Below are 18,629 nucleotides of genomic sequence, written 5' to 3'. Positions count from 1 at the left end.
TCTCCTTGAGTTTGCCATTGTATGTCTATTTTCCCTTCTTATAAAGACACCAGTTACTGAGGCAGTTGGCTGGCTCAGTTGGTAGAGCATGCCTCTCTTGATCTTGGGGTCATGAATTCAAGCCCTAAGCTGAGCATAGAGTATACTTTAAAAAGCAAATAGATGGGGATGCCTGGGTGGCTCAGCAGTTTGGCGCCTGCCCCAGTGATCCTGGAGACCTGGGATTGAGACCTGCGCCGGGCTCCCTGCATGGAGCCTGCCTCTCTCTCTGTATCTCTCATGAATAAATAAATAAAAATCTTTTTTTTTAAAAGTAAATAAAGCCATCACTTCTATTAGATTAGGGCCCACTTTAATTGGGTCTGATCTCCTCTTAACTGGATTACATTTACAAACACTCTACTTCCAAATAAGGTCACATTCTGAGCTGTTGGGGATTACGACTTGGATATTTCTGGGGACGTTCGCAAAATCTCTGCCTCAGATACTCTACAGTAGAGCCAAAGTGTTCTAATTATTACCATGCTATATATCCTATGCTTTCCCACCATCTCCCAGGCCATCCTCATGTCTCCTTTTCTCCATCCTCACCCAGACAAATGGCATCTCTTCCCTGAAGCCTTCTGATCTCCTAGGAGGACATTTCTCACTGTCCTTTTCGCCCTGCAATTATTTGTGTTCCCTTCTAAAACGCTGCTCAACCCAAAGGACTGGATGGAGGACAAATTAGATAACACATGGGGAAGTTTAGTAATACTAGAGTGCCCTCAAATTTCAGCGAAGTGACAAAAGAACTTTCACATACTTAAAAACAGCTTTACTGAGGTAGAGCTCACACATCACGGAACTCCCCTCTTCAAAGAGTGCAATTCAAAGGCGTTTTATCTATTAGCATCGCTACAATCTAATTTTACCACATTTTCACCACGCACCGAAGAAACTGCATATCCATTTACTGTCAGTTATATTCCCCAACCTCCTTCCCAGCCCTTCTTCTACAGATTTGTTTATTCTAGTCATTTCATATAAACCTTCACACATTTTTATTTGACTTCCACAAGCCTTTTCTTTGCGGGAATTTTTTTTTTTTTTTTTTTACAATGATCCTTGAGGATCAACACTCCTATTTTACAGGAGAAAATTGACCGTTGCTGAGGATGTGTGAAACCTAAAGTCGCACACGGATTTCGGATTCGCTACGTAGAGGAGCTGTTTATCTTAAGCTCTGGAGTGGGAAGTCCGCCGTAGTCCATCCACCAGTCCCGCTGGAAGAGAAGCCGCGCCGGGGGAGCTAAGCCCGAGCTCCGCGGGGAAAGCCGCCCGGGTTCCCCCCACCGACTCCGGCTGCACTGCAAGCGAGGGCAGCCACCGGCCGCCTCTTGCTCCAAGCACCGCGGTCGCTCGCCCGCGAGGACGCAGAGCCGCGGTGACGGGTCACTGCACGCAAGCGCAGTTCACAACTCCCCGCCCCCGCGCCGAGGCCCAATCACCGCGCAGCTCGTTCCGGCGTTCTGCTGGAAACAGCCTATCAACGAGCGCGATGCCGGGACGGCCTCCAGCTCTCCCCGCCCCCGGGTGTTCCCGAGTCCGGAGCCGCCAGAGCTTGGACCTGCAGCTGCGCTGGCTCTGTTCAGAAAGGTGAACCTGACCTACCGAGGAAAGGTCATCACAAAGCTCTGGGGGAAGCGGCGGTGAAGCTGGTGTCACCAGGTTTTCTACGCGACTGTGTCAGGATACGGACCCAAAATGAGAGTTCCTCTAGGAGCTCATAAACTTAAGGGCCGGGGGATCCCTGGGTGGCGCAGCGGTTTGGCGCCTGCCTTTGGCCCAGGGCACGATCCTGGCAGACCCAGGATAGAATCCCACGTCGGGCTCCCGGTGCATGGAGCCTGCCTGTGTCTCTGACTCTCTCTCTCTCTCTCTCTTTCTCTCTGAGTGACTATCATAAATAAATTTTTTTAAAAATTAAAAAAAAAAAAAACTTAAGGGCGGCCTGGGGCTCCGAGTGGGGAAGATTCCTGGGCGGGAAGGTGCTGCCCCAGGCCAACGGCCTAATTAAAAAGTCGTGGGCCTAATTAAAAGGTCGGCAGATACCTTATCCCTACAAGCCCTGCTCCTCCCAAGCTGCCGAATTTTTTAAAGGGGGATGGCGGGGAGGGGAGACAAAGTGTAACAGTGGTGTATCTTAAATGCATTTAGCATACTGATGATTTTATTTTTTATTTTTTTTAAGATTATTTATTTATTTATTCATGAGAGAGAGAGAGAGGCAGAGACACAGGCAGAGGGAGAAGCAGGCTCCATGCAGGGAGCCGGACGTGGGACTCCATTCCGAGTCTCCAGGATCAGGCCCTGGGCTGAAGGCGCTAAACCGGGCTGCCCCATACTGATGATTTTAACACAAAAATATAGTACAAAAAAATATATAGTGCAGTGTAGTTGTGCTACTCACGAAATAACTATTAGAGAAAAATAATACATAAGGTAGGGTCCAGTAATGGTCTCTGGGTCCAGAGTACTTGTTTGACAATAAAATCAAGTTTACATTTCAGAGTTTCCTGAAAGTAAGGCCTGGGGCCAAAGACCCTCTGCCTCCCACCTCCCTAGCCCTTGCTTCTGAGATCCTAAAACTATGGGTCACAGAGTCAGCACATTCAGTACTTCCAAGTGGTTGAGTGCTTGGGGACTGTTATCAAACAGGCTTGAATTCTGGTCCTGATTCTTTCTTACATGTGGTGTGGGCTTAGGCAAACCACTTAATTTCTCTGAGCCTCCAGGTTTTTAAATGTTAGAATGGTTCCAATAATGCCTAGCTGAGGACTTGCAAGAGTTGTATCCTCCTACAACTCCCTACTATACACACACTTCCTGAGACTCCTATACCGTCCCTGACTCATTTCTTCTTCCCCAGGATCTGAGAGAAGCTTTGTTTCTTGGGTAGGACAAAATGTTGATGTCTGTGGTCCTCTGAAGCCCAGGATACCAAAATAAGGCACATCTCAGAGAAGTCTGCTGAGTTGAGGGGATCAGTGTATGCCTGAAGTCACACTTCTTGGAAAACCTCACATCGTTCACAAAGATCTCCCTCTAAAGGAACTATCTGATGCAATTTACGTACTTTTTCTAAATTAGTTCCATTTTCTCAGATTCCAAATGGTACCACGCTTCTTCTAGGTTTGGAGGATATAACAATAAGTTTCTTTCCCTTTTTTTTTTTTTAAATTATTTATTCCTGAGAGACACAGAGAGAAGCAGAGACATAGACAGAGGGAGAAGCAGGCTCCCTACAGGGAGCCCGATGTGGGACTCAATCCCCAGACTGGGATCACGCCCTGAGTCAAAGGCAGACGCTCAACTGCCGAGCCACCCAGGCATCCCAATAAGTTTCTAAAACTAACCCTTGACTATTCTTTCTCTACACATCTTTCCTCCAGTGAATGATATATAGAGAGGTTGTCCTGATATGGAACTGGGGGAGAGATAAATTTTGATCAACACTAACTGAACTCAAGTCCTGATCCTCAGTGTTCCAAAGAGGATCTTTAATTATGTTATCTCATTTAATCTTCCCTAAGAAAAAGAAACAATTATCCCCATTTAATAGGTAAGAAAATGAAGGCAGAGAATTTGAGTCCCTTGCTAATGGAGGGCATAGGATCAGAGTGCTTTATAAATGGGAATTCATAAGGAAACATGGATTCTTTGGAAAGGGTCCCAAAGGTGAATTAAGTGTTGGAGCTCAGTACATTTTGGTTGGATTGAGAGAGTTGTACAAGGTCAGTCGATGTTCGTGATCACTTCAAGGTGAAGATCAGGATTTTAGTATGCCACTCATTAAACAGATGTTAGAATCTAGTGGTGCTTGTTTGTTTCTTAGGTTTCCAGCTACATTTTTCTGAATACTCATGTATTACTAATCTTGGGCTTTTAGAAATCTAAAATGTAAAGAATACTGAAATAGTGTCTCTATAGGATGAAGTTCTCAAGACCATTGTCTTTTCCTGAGCTAATCCTAGAGGGTTCCTATTATTGGAAAGGCGTGTTGGGGGAAGGCTACCTTCACAGTTGGAGAATAATGCTTCAACTGAGGCATTCTGTCAATCCTCATGGACAAGATGGGCTCTTGATAAGGGATTAATGGTCCCAGGATTCTATAGGACTATGACCCAGCCGTGGGGATTTGGGCACCTCTCTTAAACAACCATCCAGGGAAATTCTGCCTCAAGTCTTTGAATTTGCCCACTGCCTTCATGGACCAAAAATGGTTACAGTCTAAGTTCTGAGATTCTCCCAATTTTCCAGTAGAAAACTAGAGGAAGCAGATGCAGAAGGAAGGGACTAAAAGCCAAGAAACCATGGGGGATAGAAATGTCAGTGCCAGAGCAGATGTCTCACCCTGAGACTGAGGACCATGGCCTGGCATGCATGAGGCTCTGGCGTCTTGGGACGTCTACGGTCTGCATCCAAGTCTGTGTTAATTCCCCACTAGAATAAGAATAAGTAAACCCTAGAATAAGATATGTTACCTTGACTGTAATTGGGCAATCTAGAAACTCTCTACCTTGGATTTGCACCAAGGTGAATGGCCTTGCCTCTTTCCTGAGTATGACTGTTGCTTCTCCAGGGCCTGCAAACTGATTAGCCACAGAAGCAATACCTGGAAATATCTCACTCCTGGTATAGGAAGTGCAAGGCCCTTTTCAGCTCTTTCAAGGACCTCACCTGAATGAGTTAATGGGAAGTGAGCTCACACCTTTCACGAAGGCCTGACATTTTTCCATCTATTAGCTCTGATTAAGCATCAGCAGAATCACCCTCAGTAGAGGAGAAAAAAAATCCAGAAACATGTTAAGTAGTAGCAAAAAGAACTAAGGTCTCAGTTCTTAGATTCAGATTCACCTGAGACCATTAAGCACTATCCAGATATCTTCCAGAAATCTAGGTTAATTGATCCTGGGAGGGTGAGGGGGACACCAAGGATATGGGTTGGGGAGATACTTGAATAACTAAGGGATAGGACTCTGAAAAAGATGGGGCAAAGACCATACCCACAATCTTCAAGGCTTCTCTAAGAATAAAAAATATATACTTATGGCATTTCTCACTGCTTCAGAGTTGTGGATAAAATGGAAGAGGGCTGGGATCCCTGGGTGGCGCAGTGGTTTGGCGCCTGCCTTTGGCCCAGGGCGCAATCCTGGAGACCCGGGATCGAATCCCACGTCGGGCTCCCGGTGCATGGAGCCTGCTTCTCCCTCTGCCTGTGTCTCTGCCTCTCTCTCCCTCTCTCTCTCTCTCTCTCTCTCTGACTACCATAAATTAAAAAAAAAAAAAAAAAAAAAAAAGGGAAGAGGGCATCTCTGTAAGCCACTGAAGTCCAATTGTGGCCAGGACTTCTATCCCAGGAGTGTGTGTGAACTGCTCACGGGCTGAGATGGCTCAGAAGGGAAAGCCCTCCTGATAAGGTCAGTAGAAAGAGCACGGGGCCAGGAGCCAGATAGGCCTGAGTACCAACGAGCCAGTCTCAATGTTCTTGTTCTTAAACAGGGACCACACTCCCTACCCTCACAGGGAGCGTTGCTCAGAGTTAGATGATTCACAAGAAGACTGTTGCAACCTGGGACAATGAAGAAATTCCATAAATGTGCTGAGCCCCTTAGAATTGGCTTCTCTCAGGACAGGAAGGAGGAGGCCTCGGGGCCAACAGAACGGAAGGGGCTACGGTAGCATCGCGCAGAGGACGCTGACCAGTGTGGCCTCACCGCAGAGTAACTTCGCGGGCCTGGTCCTGCACGTGGGAACCAGCCTTCGGTCAGGCGTCACCTAGCAACAGCGTCCCAGCGGCCCAGACCTTGTTATTTCAGTGATGGAGTGCTCCGTTCCCAACACCGTCTAGCCCATCTCCGCCAGCGCCAACGAGGGCTTAGGAATTTTAAGAGCCGGAGCTGAGTGTTAGGAGCTGACTCTCAGCAGAAAAGGTCAAACAAAACGAATAACCAGCTTCCGAGTGCATCTGAATGACGGTTGTGAAGGCAGGTCGCCGCGTGTTCTCCTGAGGCATTTTCCGGGACCGTTGTCCACCCAGGACCAGGGTGACCCACGATGCCGTGGTTCCTCTATTCCAGGCAGAGCTTGGCCCCACGCGAAGCGGGATCCCAGCCAGCTCAGACGCCAGGCCCAGAGGGCGGTATCTCCTCTGCCCAGAAAAGACAGTGGCCCCGGGGTTGGAGGATCCAGGATCTGGGGACTGGAAATGTCCAAAGCCTCGGCTCCAGGTCTCATCCCCATCTGGAGCGCAGAACCTGCACCCGAGCCGAGGAGGCTCTGCCTGTCCAGCGTCGCCGCGGAGGTCGTGTATTTTTTTCTTGCAGGAATGCACAGATTTCAAGGCTCAGAAGGCCTTATGGCGGATGTGACGCCAGAGACCTAAGGCCACTTGGGGGCGCTCGCTTTGCCCATTTTTGCTGCTCATTCATTTTTCACCTCGTATCTAAACCAGTTCTTGGGAGAGAGCTGCAGCCACGGAAACCACTGGGATGTGCAAAAGACCTAGAGGGGATAGGGGACAGAGGGAATAAAGTGGCGGGGCTGAGGCTTAGGAAGGGATTGTTAGAGTGCCTCCTGGAAGCGTTAATGTGATTTTTTTTTTAATTTTTATTTATTTATGATAGTCACAGAGAGAGAGAGGCAGAGACATAGGCAGTGGGAGAAGCACGCTCCATGCACCGGGAGCCCAATGTGGGATCCGATCCCGGGTCTCCAGGATCGCGCCCTGGGCCAAAGGCAGGCGCCAAACCGCCGAGCCACCCAGGGATCCCCTTAATGTGATTTTTATTTTGATTTTTTAAATATATTTTTTATTGGAGTTTGATTTGCCAACATACAGTATAACACACAGTGCTCATCCCATCAAGTGCCCCCCTCAGTGCCAGTCACCCAGTCACCCCATCCCCCCACCCACCTGCCCTTCCACTACCCCTTGTTCATTTCCGAGAGTTAGGAGTCTCTTATGTTCCGTTACCCTCTCTAATATTTCCCACTCATTTTCTCTCCTTTCCCCTTTAATCTCTTTCACTATCTTTTATATTCCCCAATGGAATGAGGCCATATAATGTTTTTCCTTCTCCGATTGACTTACTTCACTCAGCCTAATACCCTCCAGTTCCATCCATGTTGAGGCAAATGGTGGGTATTCGTCGTTTCTAATGGCTGAGTAATATTCCACTGTATACATAGACCACATCTTCCTTATTCACTCATCTGTTGATGGACACCTAGGCTCTTCCACAATTTGGCTATTGTGGACATTGCTGCCATAAACATTGAGGTGCAGGTGTCTCGGTCTTTCACTGCATCTGTATCTTTGGGGTAAATCCCCAGCAGTGCAATTGCTGGGTCGTAGGGCAGTTCTTTTCTTTTTTTTTTTTTTTTTAAAGATTTTTATTTATTTATTCATGAGAGACACAGAGAGAGGGAGAGAAACAGAGACACAGGCAGAGAGAGAAGCAGTCTCCACGCAAGGAGTCCGATATGGGACTCGATCCTGGGACTCCAGGATCACGTCCCGGGGCGAAGGCAGGCACTAAACCGCTGAGCCACCTAGGGATCCCTATTTTTAACTCTTTGAGGAACCTCCACACAGTTTTCCAGAGTGGCTGCACCAGTTCACATTCCCACCAACAGTGCAAGAGGGTTTCCCTTTCTCCACATCCTCTCCAACATTTGTTGTTTCCTGTCTTGTTAATTTTCACCATCCTCACTGGTGTGAGGTGGTATCTCATTGTGGTTTTGATTTGTATTTCCCTGATGGCCAGTGATGCAGAGCATTTTCTCATGTGCTTATTGGCCATGTCTACGTCTCCCTCTGTGAAATGTCTTTTGCCCATTTCATGATTGGATTGTTTGGTTCTTTGCTGTTGAGTTTAATAAGATTATGGATACTAGCCCTTTATCTGATATGTCATTTGCAAATATCTTCTCCCATTTTGTAGGTTGTCTTTTAGTTTTGTTGACTGTTTCTTTTGCTGTGCAGAAGTTTTTTTATCTTGATTAAGTCCCAGTAGTTCATTTTTGCTTTTGTTTCCCTTGCCTTCATAGATGTATCTTGCAAGAAGTTGCTGTGGCCAAGTTCAAAAAGGGTGTTGCCTGTGTTCTCCTCCAGAATTTTGATGAGGTTTAGATCTTTCATCCATTTTGAGTTTATCTTTGTGTATGGTGTAAGAGAATGGTCTAGTTTCATTCTTCTGCATGTGGATGTCCAATTTTCCCAGCACCATTTATTGAAGAGACTGTCCTTTTTCCAGTGGATAGTCTTTCCTGCTTTGTTGAATATTAGTTGACCATAGAGTTGAGGACCCATTTCTGGGTTCCCTGTTCTGTTCCATTGATCTATGTGTCTGTTTTTGTGCTAGTACCACACTGTCTTGATGATCACAGCTTTGTAGTACAACTTCAAATCCAGCATTGTGATGTCCCCGGCTCTGGTTTTCTTTTCCAATATTCCCCTGGCTGAATAAGGTCTTTTCTGATTTCACAAATCTTAAGATTTTTTTTAAATTTTTTATTTATTTATGATAGTCACAGAGAGAGAGAGAGGCGGAGACATAGGCAGAGGGAGAAGCAGGCTCCATGCACCGGGAGCCCGATGTGGGATTTGATCCCGGGTCTCCAGGATCGCGCCCTGGGCCAAAGGCAGGCGCCAAACCGCTGCGCCACCCAGGGATCCCTATTTTGTTTTTTAAATAATTTACACAACCATCTCCTTGTCTAAGACTACAACAGAGTTTTTTTTTTTTTGTTTTTGTTTTTTTGTTTTTTTTTTTTTTAATTTATGAGAGACACACAGAGAGAGAGGCAGAGACACAGGCAGAGGGAGAAGCAGGCTCCACGCAGGGAGCCGAATGTGGGACTCAATCCTGGAACTCCAGGATCACACCCTGGGCCAAAGGCAGGTGCCAAACCGCTGAGCCACCCAGGGATCCCCCAGAGTTCTTTTTTTAAACATTTATTGAGATATAATTCACACACCATAAACTTAATCCCTTTAAGGCATACAATTCACTGATTTTTAGGATTATCAGAGAGTTGTACAACCAATCACCACAATCTAACTCCAGAACATTTTCATCACCCCAGAAAGAAACCCTTTAGCCATCACAACCCCGTTCTCTACTCCTCCAGTCCCTGGAAACCACTAATCTACTTTCTGTTTATCGATTTGCCTATTCTGGACATTTCATATCATTGGAATCATTAGATATGTGGTCTTTTGTTTTTTTGTTTTTAATTTTTTTATTTATTCATGATAGTCACAGAGAGAGATAGAGAGAGGCAGAGACACAGGCAGAGGGAGAAGCAGGCTCCATGCACCGGGAGCCCGACGTGGGATTCGATCCCGGGTCTCCAGGATCGCGCCCTGGGCCAAAGGCAGGCGCCAAACCGCTGCGCCACCCAGGGATCCCTGTGGTCTTTTGTGTCTTTTTTCACCTGGCATACTCTTTTGAAGGTTCATCCACGTGGTATTATGAATCATTACTTTTTAGACATTTTAAAATAGTTTTTCTTTTTTTTTAAGATTTTATTTATCTATTCATGAGAGACATAGAGAGAGAGACAGAGGTTTAGGCAGAGGGAGAAACAGGCTCCCTGCAGGGAGCCTGATGTAAGATTCCATCCCAGGACCCCACGATCACGACCTGAGCCAAAGGCAGATGCTGAACCACCCAGGCGTCCCTAGATGTTTTTTTTTTTTTGTTTTTTGTTTTTTTTTTTTTAGAGTAATTTAGAGTTAAGTTGAAAGTACTGAGAGTTCCTATATCCCTCTACCCCCTATCCTAGCCTCTCTACTATCAGCACCTCATACCAAATTGGTACATTGGTTATAATTTATGAATCTAGATTGATATATAATTATCACCCAAAACCCACGATTTACATTAGGGTTCGCTTTTGGTTTTGTACATTTTATGAGTTTTGGCAGAGGTATAATAACATGTATCCACCAATTATTATCGTATCACTCTAAAAATCCTCTGTGTTCCACCTATTTATTCCCTCTCCCCAAAATCTGGCAACCACTGATCTTTTTACTGTCTCCGTGGTTTTGCCTTTCCCAGAATGTAATATAGTTGGAATCATACAGTATATAGCTTTTTCAGATTGCCTTCTTTCTCTTAGTAATAATGTATTTAAGGCTACATGGGTTTTTAAAAAATTTTTATTTATTCATGATAGTCACAGAGAGAGGGAGAGGCAGAGACACAGGCAGAGGGAGAAGCAGGCTCCATGCACCGGGAGCCCGAAGTGGGATTCGATCCCGGGTCTCCAGGATCACGCCCTGGGCCAAAGGCAGGCGCCAAACCGCTGCGCCACCCAGGGATCCCCGGGTTTGTTTGTTTGTTTGTTTGTTTTTTTGTATCAATAATAGCTCATGTCTTTTTTTTTAAGTTTTTATTTATTTATTCATGAGAGACAGAGAGAGAGAGGCAGAGACATAGGCAGAGGGAGAAGCAGGCTCCCTGCAGGGAGCCTGACGTGAGATTCGATCCAGGGTCTCCAGGATCATACCCTGTGCTGAAGGCGGCGCTAAACCACTGAGCCACCCAGGCTCTCGTGTCTTTTTAAAAAAGATTTTATTTATCTGAGAGAGAAAGAGAGAGAGAGAGCAAAGGCAGTAGGGAGGGGCAGAGGGAAACGCAGACTCCCGGCTGAGCAGGGAGCCAAACGCCGGGCTCTATCCTGGGACTCCGAGATCATGCCCTAGTCGAAGGCAGATGCCCAACCGACTGAGCCACTCAGGCACTCCATGGCTTATGTCTTTTTAATGCTAATATTTCACTGTGTGAATGTACCATGGGTTATTTATCCATGTCCTACTAAAGGACATGTTGGTTGCTTCCAGGCTCTGGCAGTTATGAATAAAGTTGCTATAAGCATCTGTCTGCAGGTTTTTGTGTGGACATAGAAGTTACCAGATTATTTGGGTAAATACCAAGGAGAATAATTGCTGGAACATATACTGAGAGTATGTTTAGTCTTATAAAATAGCTGTACGAATGGCTTTTTTTTTCTTTTTCAAACTAAGCTCTACACCCAGTGTGGGGCTTGAACTCACAACTTCAAGATAGTCATATGCTCTACCCACTGAGTGGGCCACGCACCCAAGTACTAATGGCATTTTATTTTTAAAAGACTTTTAAAATTTATTTATTCATGAGAGATACAGAAAGAGAAGGAGGCAGAGACACAGGCAGAGGAAGAAGCAGGCTCCATGCACCGGGAGCCCGACGTGGGATTTGATCTCAGGTCTCCAGGATCGCGCCCTGGGCCAAAGGCAGGCGCCAAACCGCTGCGCCACCCAGGGATCCCAGAATCTATCAGTTTTCCATAGTGTCTGCACCATTTTACATTTCCACCCACAGTGCACAGAATCCCAGTTACTCCACATCCTGGCCAGCATTTGTTCTTTTCTTTCTTCTTTCTTTTTTTAATGGTAGGCATCCTAATGGTTTGGAAAACAGCACCGTTTTTTGAATATTGAACAGCTTTATCTAATCATCCCTATTTTAAGTAACTGCTTATTTTTTTTTTTTTAATTTAGAGAGAGAGCCCAAAAGCACCTTTGAGAGCAGGGGGAGTGGCAGAGGGAGAGAAGCAGACTCCTCACTAAGCAGGGAACCCCACACTGGGCTGGAATCCCATCACCCTGGAATCACAACCTGAGCTAAAACCAAGAGTCAGATGCTTAACTAATGGAGCCACGCAGGCGCCCCTAAACAGCTGCTTTTAATGTGACTTCTCTAGCTCTTTCTCCAGTTTTTTCCTAATTGATTCACAGGGCTTGTCTTTTTATGTGTTCAACTCAGAAGAGAGGCTGTCTTGGGCAGCCCGGGTGGCTCAGCGGTTTAGCGCTGCCTTCGGCCCAGGGCCTGATCCTGGAGACCTGGGATGGGGTCCCACGTCAGGCTCCCCGCATGGAGCCTGCTTCTCCCTCTGCCTCTCTCTCTCTCTCTCTCTCATGAATAAATGGATAGAAATCTTTTAAAAAGAAGAAGAAGAAGAAGAAGAGACTGTCTTATAATTCCCTGGAGTGTATCAGTGCTACCACTGTGGCTTCCCATGGTAGATCCCATAGGTATCTTCACAGGTAAATATATTGGACAAAGGTATAATATGCAAGGGGCCAACTACCCTGCCCTCAGATGTTTACAGAAGTCACACTGAGCTAGGAGTGAAGTCTGCACTGCATTATGATGCCCTTATTACCTTGGAACTCCTGGCTCCAATCCAGGCCTTTTCCACCCCTCAAGGCACCCAGACCTTTGTATATTTGTTTATCTCCCCCGGGGCTGTAAGCACCACTGAGAACAGACCTGCTTAGAGCCACCTCTTTTCAGTCCCCAGCATTATGTTTGCAGATGCCGCGCGTTTAATTATCATCAGCCCAAGGGAGCTGCAGGCGCTTAGGACTAAGCCTTGGGTCACACCCAGCGGAGACCTGGGAATCTGGAAGGCCGTGGAGAGCAACTTGGCCTCCGTGGCCGGGGAGACTGTTTAGCTCCCTGCTCTGTACCCAGCTCCCGGAGCTGAGCTCAACTGGGGCGCTCAAGGCGAGCGGAAACGTCGTCCAAGTCCGAGGGCACAGCCGGCAGAGAGCCCACCCCCGTCCCCGGGCGATGCAGACGGGGCTCTGGCGAGGCCCGGCCGAGCCCGCGGGGGAAGAGTAGCGGTGCTCTGGGCCCTCGGGCCTCCCGCCGGGCCGCGCCAGCGCGCGGGGAACGGAGCAGGTGCTCGGCCAGGAGCATCCCGGGCTCGCCAGGCCTTCGGGAAGGAGGCCGGCTCGCACGCTGCCGCCCGCTTCCCTCCAACCGAGCGATTCCCCGCGACCCAATCAGAACGCCGGCTCCCGGCTTCCTGGCCCGCGCCGCCCAATGATGGTGCGCGGGAGGGAGAAGGGCGTGAAGCCTGGCGGCGCCATTATCCTTGAGGGCGAGCGAAGGGTTTCGAGCCCGGGTGCAGCGGAGGGGTTGGTGGGCGTCTCCTGTGCTTCCACCGTGGCCGCAGGCATCTTCCGGTGCTCTAACCCAGGTCCATGAAGGACCCGTAAGATTAACTCCGGAGGCGTTTGCCACGGCCCCACGAGAGGCTGGTCCTGGTGCCCTTCGGGCCTCCGGGGCGGCGCTGTGAGCCCGAGCACCGGCCGGGTTGGGCCACGCGGCTTCCAGAACCCCGGACCCGCCGGCGAACCGAGGTGGGGTGGGGGAGGGAGGAAAGCGTTGGACCCATGGTGCCACCCTGGGGCCCGCGCCTCGCCGGCAGGCAGGCAAAAACCCAATCTGGGCGAGGGAGGCCCGGCGCCGTGAGCTTCGCGGACGTGGCCGTGTACTTCTCCCCGGAGGAGTGGGGCTGCCTGCGGCCCGCGCAGAGGGCCCTGTACCGGGACGTGATGCGGGAGACCTACGGCCACCTGGGCGCGCTCGGTGAGGCCCCACCCGCCCCTTCTCTCCCTTTTTATGACACAGATTTTTAGACTTAGGGTCTGGGTGCTCCTGTGTGTAATTTGGGAGGGTCTTCTTCCGGGTTCAGGAGGTTATACTGCCCCCGTCGTCTAGGCTCTATCCTCTCACCCGGTCTGCTGTTGGCCTCTTCTCCCCTAGGATTCGCAGACGCCAAACCCGTTCTCATCGCCTGGCTGGAAAGAAAGGCGGAGGTGTGGACCCCGGAGGCCGAGGATCCCGAGGAGGGGGCCAGGCACCCAGGATCTGGGATAGGTGAGGAAAGTTGGGCTGAGCTGGACTGCAGCCGCTTTTTGGGAGCCAGCCTGGAGCCAGCCTGGGGCCAGCCCTTTCTCCTGGCAGCCCGCTTCCCACACACAGCCTCTTTTAAACACTCTAGTTGGTAAGAATCCTCTGAGCCTTCTCTTCCAAAGTTCCCTTTATCAGACCTCGTGTCTTCCTTGGGTCAAGGATAGCTAGGCAGGGGGAAGAGAAGTTAGGGGAAGAGAATTTACTGAACCTTCCTCTCTATGTTCCTGGCGTGTCTGCAGGCCTCAGAAAGCGGCCAGAAGTTCACTGAGTGAGAACAGCAATTTTGGCTGAGGTGGTGACCACTGTTTTGGTAGACACTGACCTGCAGCTCATTCCTATACCAGGAGAAATCTCTGTTCCTGCTGAAACGCCCGCATGTAGGGGCTTTAACACAGCAGGTGATTGCTTATTTCCAACAGGCACTACCATCCTTCAGCTTCTGACAAAAACCACAATTTTCTAAGCCCTACATGAGGGAAACAAAAGGGCATGTGGCCATGGAATGGGGAGCTGCTGTCTGAGATGAGCCTGGGGGCTCTGAAACACGGACTAGTCCAGAGAAATGCCCTGCTGCTCCATTCACTTCCATCTCCCCATGGTGAGAGAAAGCACAGAATTGCATTTCAATTCTCTTGTCTCTTTAGAAAGCAAGAAAAAGAAGAATGAACCCAGCAGCAAAATAGCGGCCAAGGAGCTTGAGCATGCCCCTGTGAAGAATGGGCCACCAGTAGAGGCCAGGCTGGTCCCTAGTTCCAGGGACTACAACTATCCATTGCCTCAGGTGTCCAAAGACATGGGACACCAGTGCACTGAGACTCCCAAGAGGCCCTACCCCTGCCTGGAATGCAACCGTTCTTTCAGCTACCCTTCCCTCCTAGCCAGCCACCAGCGGGTCCATTCTGGGGAGAGGCCCTTCCCCTGTGGCCAGTGTGGACGTTGCTTCCGCCAAAGAGGCAATCTGGTTGTCCATATGCGCATACATACAGGGGAGAAGCCCTTCTCCTGCCCAGACTGTGGGAGGCTCTTTGCCTATCCCTCGATGCTGGTCAGACATCGGCGAATCCACTCTGGAGACCGCCCATATGTCTGTGGGCTGTGTGGGGTTCAGTTCTCCCAGAGGGCTCACCTCGTCCAGCATCAGCTGCTTCATACAGGGGACAAGCCTTATTCATGTCCAGATTGTGGCCGCTGCTTCCGCCAGACTGGGGCACTGGCCATCCATAGACACAGACATGGTGGGGAGAAGCCATACGTGTGTATGGAGTGTGGACGCCACTTTACACACCCTTCCCTCTTGGCTATCCACCAGCGCACCCATACTAGGAAGAAGCCCCATATCTGTTCTGATTGTGGTCGGGGCTTTGCCTACCCCTCCCTCCTGACCAATCACCAGCGAGTCCACTCTGGTGAGCGCCCCTACCCTTGTCCCCATTGCAGTGCCCGCTTCGCCCAGCAAAATAACCTGCTCCAGCATCAGCTCATTCACACAGGTGAAAAGCCCCATGAATGCCCTGATTGTGGCCGCTGCTTCCGGCAAAGCGGATCTCTGGCTATTCACAGGCGCACACATACAGGAGAGAAACCCTACTCCTGCCCCGAGTGTGGGCACCAATTTACCTCTTCCTGTGTCCTCAACAGCCACAGGCGCAGCCATTCTGTTGAGAGGCCCTTCCCTTGTTCCCAGTGTGGGAAGACCTTTAAACGAAAGAGTGCCCTGGAAGCCCATCAATGGATCCATCGTACAGGTGGGACAAGTCATAAGGGTGACAGACCTCTGTTACAACCCCCAGCCCAGGCTTCTGTTCCTGAGGGTCAGGAACCATCAGTACACTTCCAGCATTTTCCTGACATGTTCCAGTAGTGGGAATGACAGACTTAAGCAGCCACTAGCAACAAATGTTTTAAGAGTCTCCCTCATCAAGTGTTGGGAAGGAAGTGCACAGAGGGCAAGGGATAGGAGAGGAAAGAAAAAAGGGATCAAAATGGGGAGGTGGGGGCTAATCTATGTCTGGAATCTATGAGATATGGGAGGTGAGAGGGAGGACATCCAGAGTGAAGAACCTGCCAGGAAAAGCATGAGACTCCTCCAGTCTCCTCCCAGCCCTGACTGCTGACCTCAGACCTTTCGGCTCTGGGTTTCCCCTCACTCTAGATCTCAGGAGAACATATCACAGCTTGGACCAAGGGCCATAGTGTAAGAGGAGGATCATAGACTTTGAATCAGTTTATCCCATGTTCAATCTTGGCTCATCTCTTGCATCCTCAACATCTGACTATAAAATGAATACATTAATACTAGGTGGTTGTGAGGATTAAATAATATATAGTCAGTCAAAACTGTCTAGTACAATACTTTTCACTTGTGTATATCCTTCCAAGCTTTGCACCTGCAGAATTGTTTGAATACTGAGGACACCCTTACCTAATTACTCCTGCTGAATACAACTGCTGTTAATGTAAATTTTCTAGCTCTTTTACATGATTCAATAAGTTACAAACTAATATTCTGCCTATTTTTTTTCCCCTGGTACTCACAATGCTTATCTTTTCTGGTGCTCAACTCAGGTCTCATAATTCCCTGGAATGTGTCACTGTGGCTTAGGCACCCAGACCTTTGCTTATATATCATGTGTCTACCTCCTGTTTTTTTTTTTTTAATGTTTTATTTATTTATTCATCAGAGACCCACACAAAGAGGCAGAGACATACGCAGAGGGAGAGGCAGGCTCCCTATGGGAGTCTGATGCAGGACTTGATCCCAGGATTCCGGGATCATGCCCTGAGCCAAAGGCAGATGCTCAACCACTGAGCCACCCAGGTACCCTGTACCTCCCCGGGTTGTAAGCACCACTGAGAACAGACCCGCTTAGAGCCACCTCTTTTCAGTCCCCAGCATTATGTTTGCAGATGCCGCGCGTTTAATTATCATCAGCCCAAGGGAGCTGCAGGCGCTTAGGGACTAAGCCTTGGGTCACACCCAGCGGAGACCTGGGAATCTGGAAGGCCGTGGAGAGCAACTTGGCCTCCGTGGCCGGGGAGACTGTTTAGCTCCCTGCTCTGTACCCAGCTCCCGGAGCTGAGCTCAACTGGGGCGCTCAAGGCGAGCGGAAACGTCGTCCAAGTCCGAGGGCACAGCCGGCAGAGAGCCCACCCCCGTCCCCGGGCGATGCAGAGGGGCTCTGGCGAGGCCCGGCCGAGCCCGCGGGGGAAGAGGAGCGGTGCTCTGGGCCCTCGGGCCTCCCGCGGGGCCGCGCCAGCGCGCGGGATTACGGAACAGGTGCTCGCCAGGCCTTCGGGAAGGAGGCCGGCTCGCACGCTGCCGCCCGCTTCCCTCCAACCGAGCGATTCCGCGCGACCCAATCAGAACGCCGGCTCCCGGCTTCCTGGCCCGCGCCGCCCAATGATGGTGCGCGGGAGGGAGAAGGGCGTGAAGCCCGGCGGCGCCATTATCCTTGAGGGCGAAGGGTTTAAGGTCCCGGCGCTAGGCCCTGGGCTCTCTGCAGGGACGCGAAGCGGCGAACCCAGGACCACCTGGGAGTGACCTAAAAGTCCCAGCCCTCCCCTTCTCCGCATTTTAGAAAGAGGGGGCACCTTCGGCATCGGCCCGGATGTGCCCAGTGCCTGTTGTTGGGGAGGGTCTCCTCCACTCTAGCTCACGAGGCTGCACCCCACTTCCCCTAGTCTAGGCTCCATCCTCTCACCCCGCCCGCCATTGGCCCCTGTGCTTGGGATCGCTGGCCTCAAACCCGCCCTCATCTAGCAATGCAAAAAGGAGGTGTGGAGGGGATGAGGCACCCAGGATCTGGGATAGGTGAAGAAAGCGGGGCTGAGCTGGACTGGAGCCTCTCTTGGGAGCCAGCAGGGCAGGCCCTTTGTCCTGTCAGCTACACCTACACCCCTCTCTTTAAATACCAATATTCCAGGGCAACCTGGGTGGTTCAGTGGTTTGGCGTCTGCATTAGGCTCAGGGCGTGATCCTGGGGACCCAGCATTGAGTCTGGCGTTGGGCTTCCCTTGAGGAGCCTGCTTCTCCCTCTACCTGTGTCTGCCTCTCTGTTTCTCATGAACAAATAAATAAAATCTTAAAGAAAAAAAGGCCAATATTCCTAAGAATCTGATGAACCTTCTCTTCTAAAGTTCTCTGTCCCAGACCTGGAGGCTCTTTGCCTTCAAGGGTAGTGGGTCCCCCTGGTACCAACTGGGGAAACAGTCGAGGATTGAGATCTTTGCCTTCTTTCCTCTGAGTACTTAGATTATTGCTTCCATTAGAGTTTTCCTCGATTGTGGGAATGTTTTATCTGTGCTGTAGAACACAGAAGCCACTAGCTACATGTGGTCATTTAGCGCTTGAAATACAGCTAGTGTGCCCAAGGAAGTGAATTTTTCATTTTAATTAACTTAAGCCTAGGGATGCCTGGGTGGCTAGGAGGTTGAGCAGCTACCTTGGCTCAGAGCACCATCCCTGAGTCCCAGGATCAAGTCCTGAATCAGGCTTCCTGCACGGAGCCTGCTTCTCCCTCTGTCTATGCCTCTGCCTCTCTCTGTGTGTCTCATGAATAAAATCTTTTTAAAAATTAACTTAAGCCTAGAGATATGCATGTTGTATTTCTGACTGGCCTTGGAAAGAGGCCAGAAGTTCAGTTTGGCTTATTGGCCTACCCCCGTGTCTCAGGTCATATCCTGCCATTTGAAACTGCCCGGAGCCCTGTAGAATTTAATAACTTGCCATCTTTCGTTTAGAACGAAAACAGGTGTTTTTGTGTGCTCCAAAGGTGCGAAGGTCTGTTTTTTGAGAAATGTTTCCACTGAAATGTCTATATTTAAGGT

At 49.5% G+C, this 18,629-nt stretch overlaps 1 protein-coding gene across 4 annotated transcripts; it reads left to right on the top strand.

Annotated features, from left to right (window-relative positions):
• Nucleotides 1-12,366: 12,366 nt before the first annotated feature.
• Nucleotides 12,367-18,380, top strand: LOC140638707 (zinc finger protein 688-like). Of its 4 annotated transcripts, none has more exons than XM_072836500.1 (3): nucleotides 12,367-13,475; nucleotides 13,653-13,893; nucleotides 14,222-14,534. In XM_072836500.1, the coding sequence occupies exons 1-3, from the start codon at nucleotides 13,280-13,282 to the stop codon at nucleotides 14,274-14,276; spliced, it is 492 nt and encodes a 163-aa protein (XP_072692601.1). In that variant the 5' UTR covers nucleotides 12,367-13,279; the 3' UTR covers nucleotides 14,277-14,534. The 4 variants fall into 4 exon arrangements, with proteins under 4 accessions (XP_072692601.1, XP_072692603.1, XP_072692602.1 ...); XM_072836502.1 differs by having other exon boundaries at nucleotides 12,371-13,475; nucleotides 13,653-13,766; nucleotides 14,042-14,534; XM_072836501.1 differs by having other exon boundaries at nucleotides 12,372-13,475; nucleotides 13,653-13,766.
• Nucleotides 18,381-18,629: the final 249 nt, after the last annotated feature.

Source organism: Canis lupus, chromosome 8, assembly GCF_048164855.1.
Source record: "Canis lupus baileyi chromosome 8, mCanLup2.hap1, whole genome shotgun sequence".
Lineage (NCBI taxonomy): Eukaryota > Metazoa > Chordata > Mammalia > Carnivora > Canidae > Canis > Canis lupus.
Note: the sequence above shows the minus strand (reverse complement) of the source record. Positions and strands in the feature narration are given on the sequence as shown.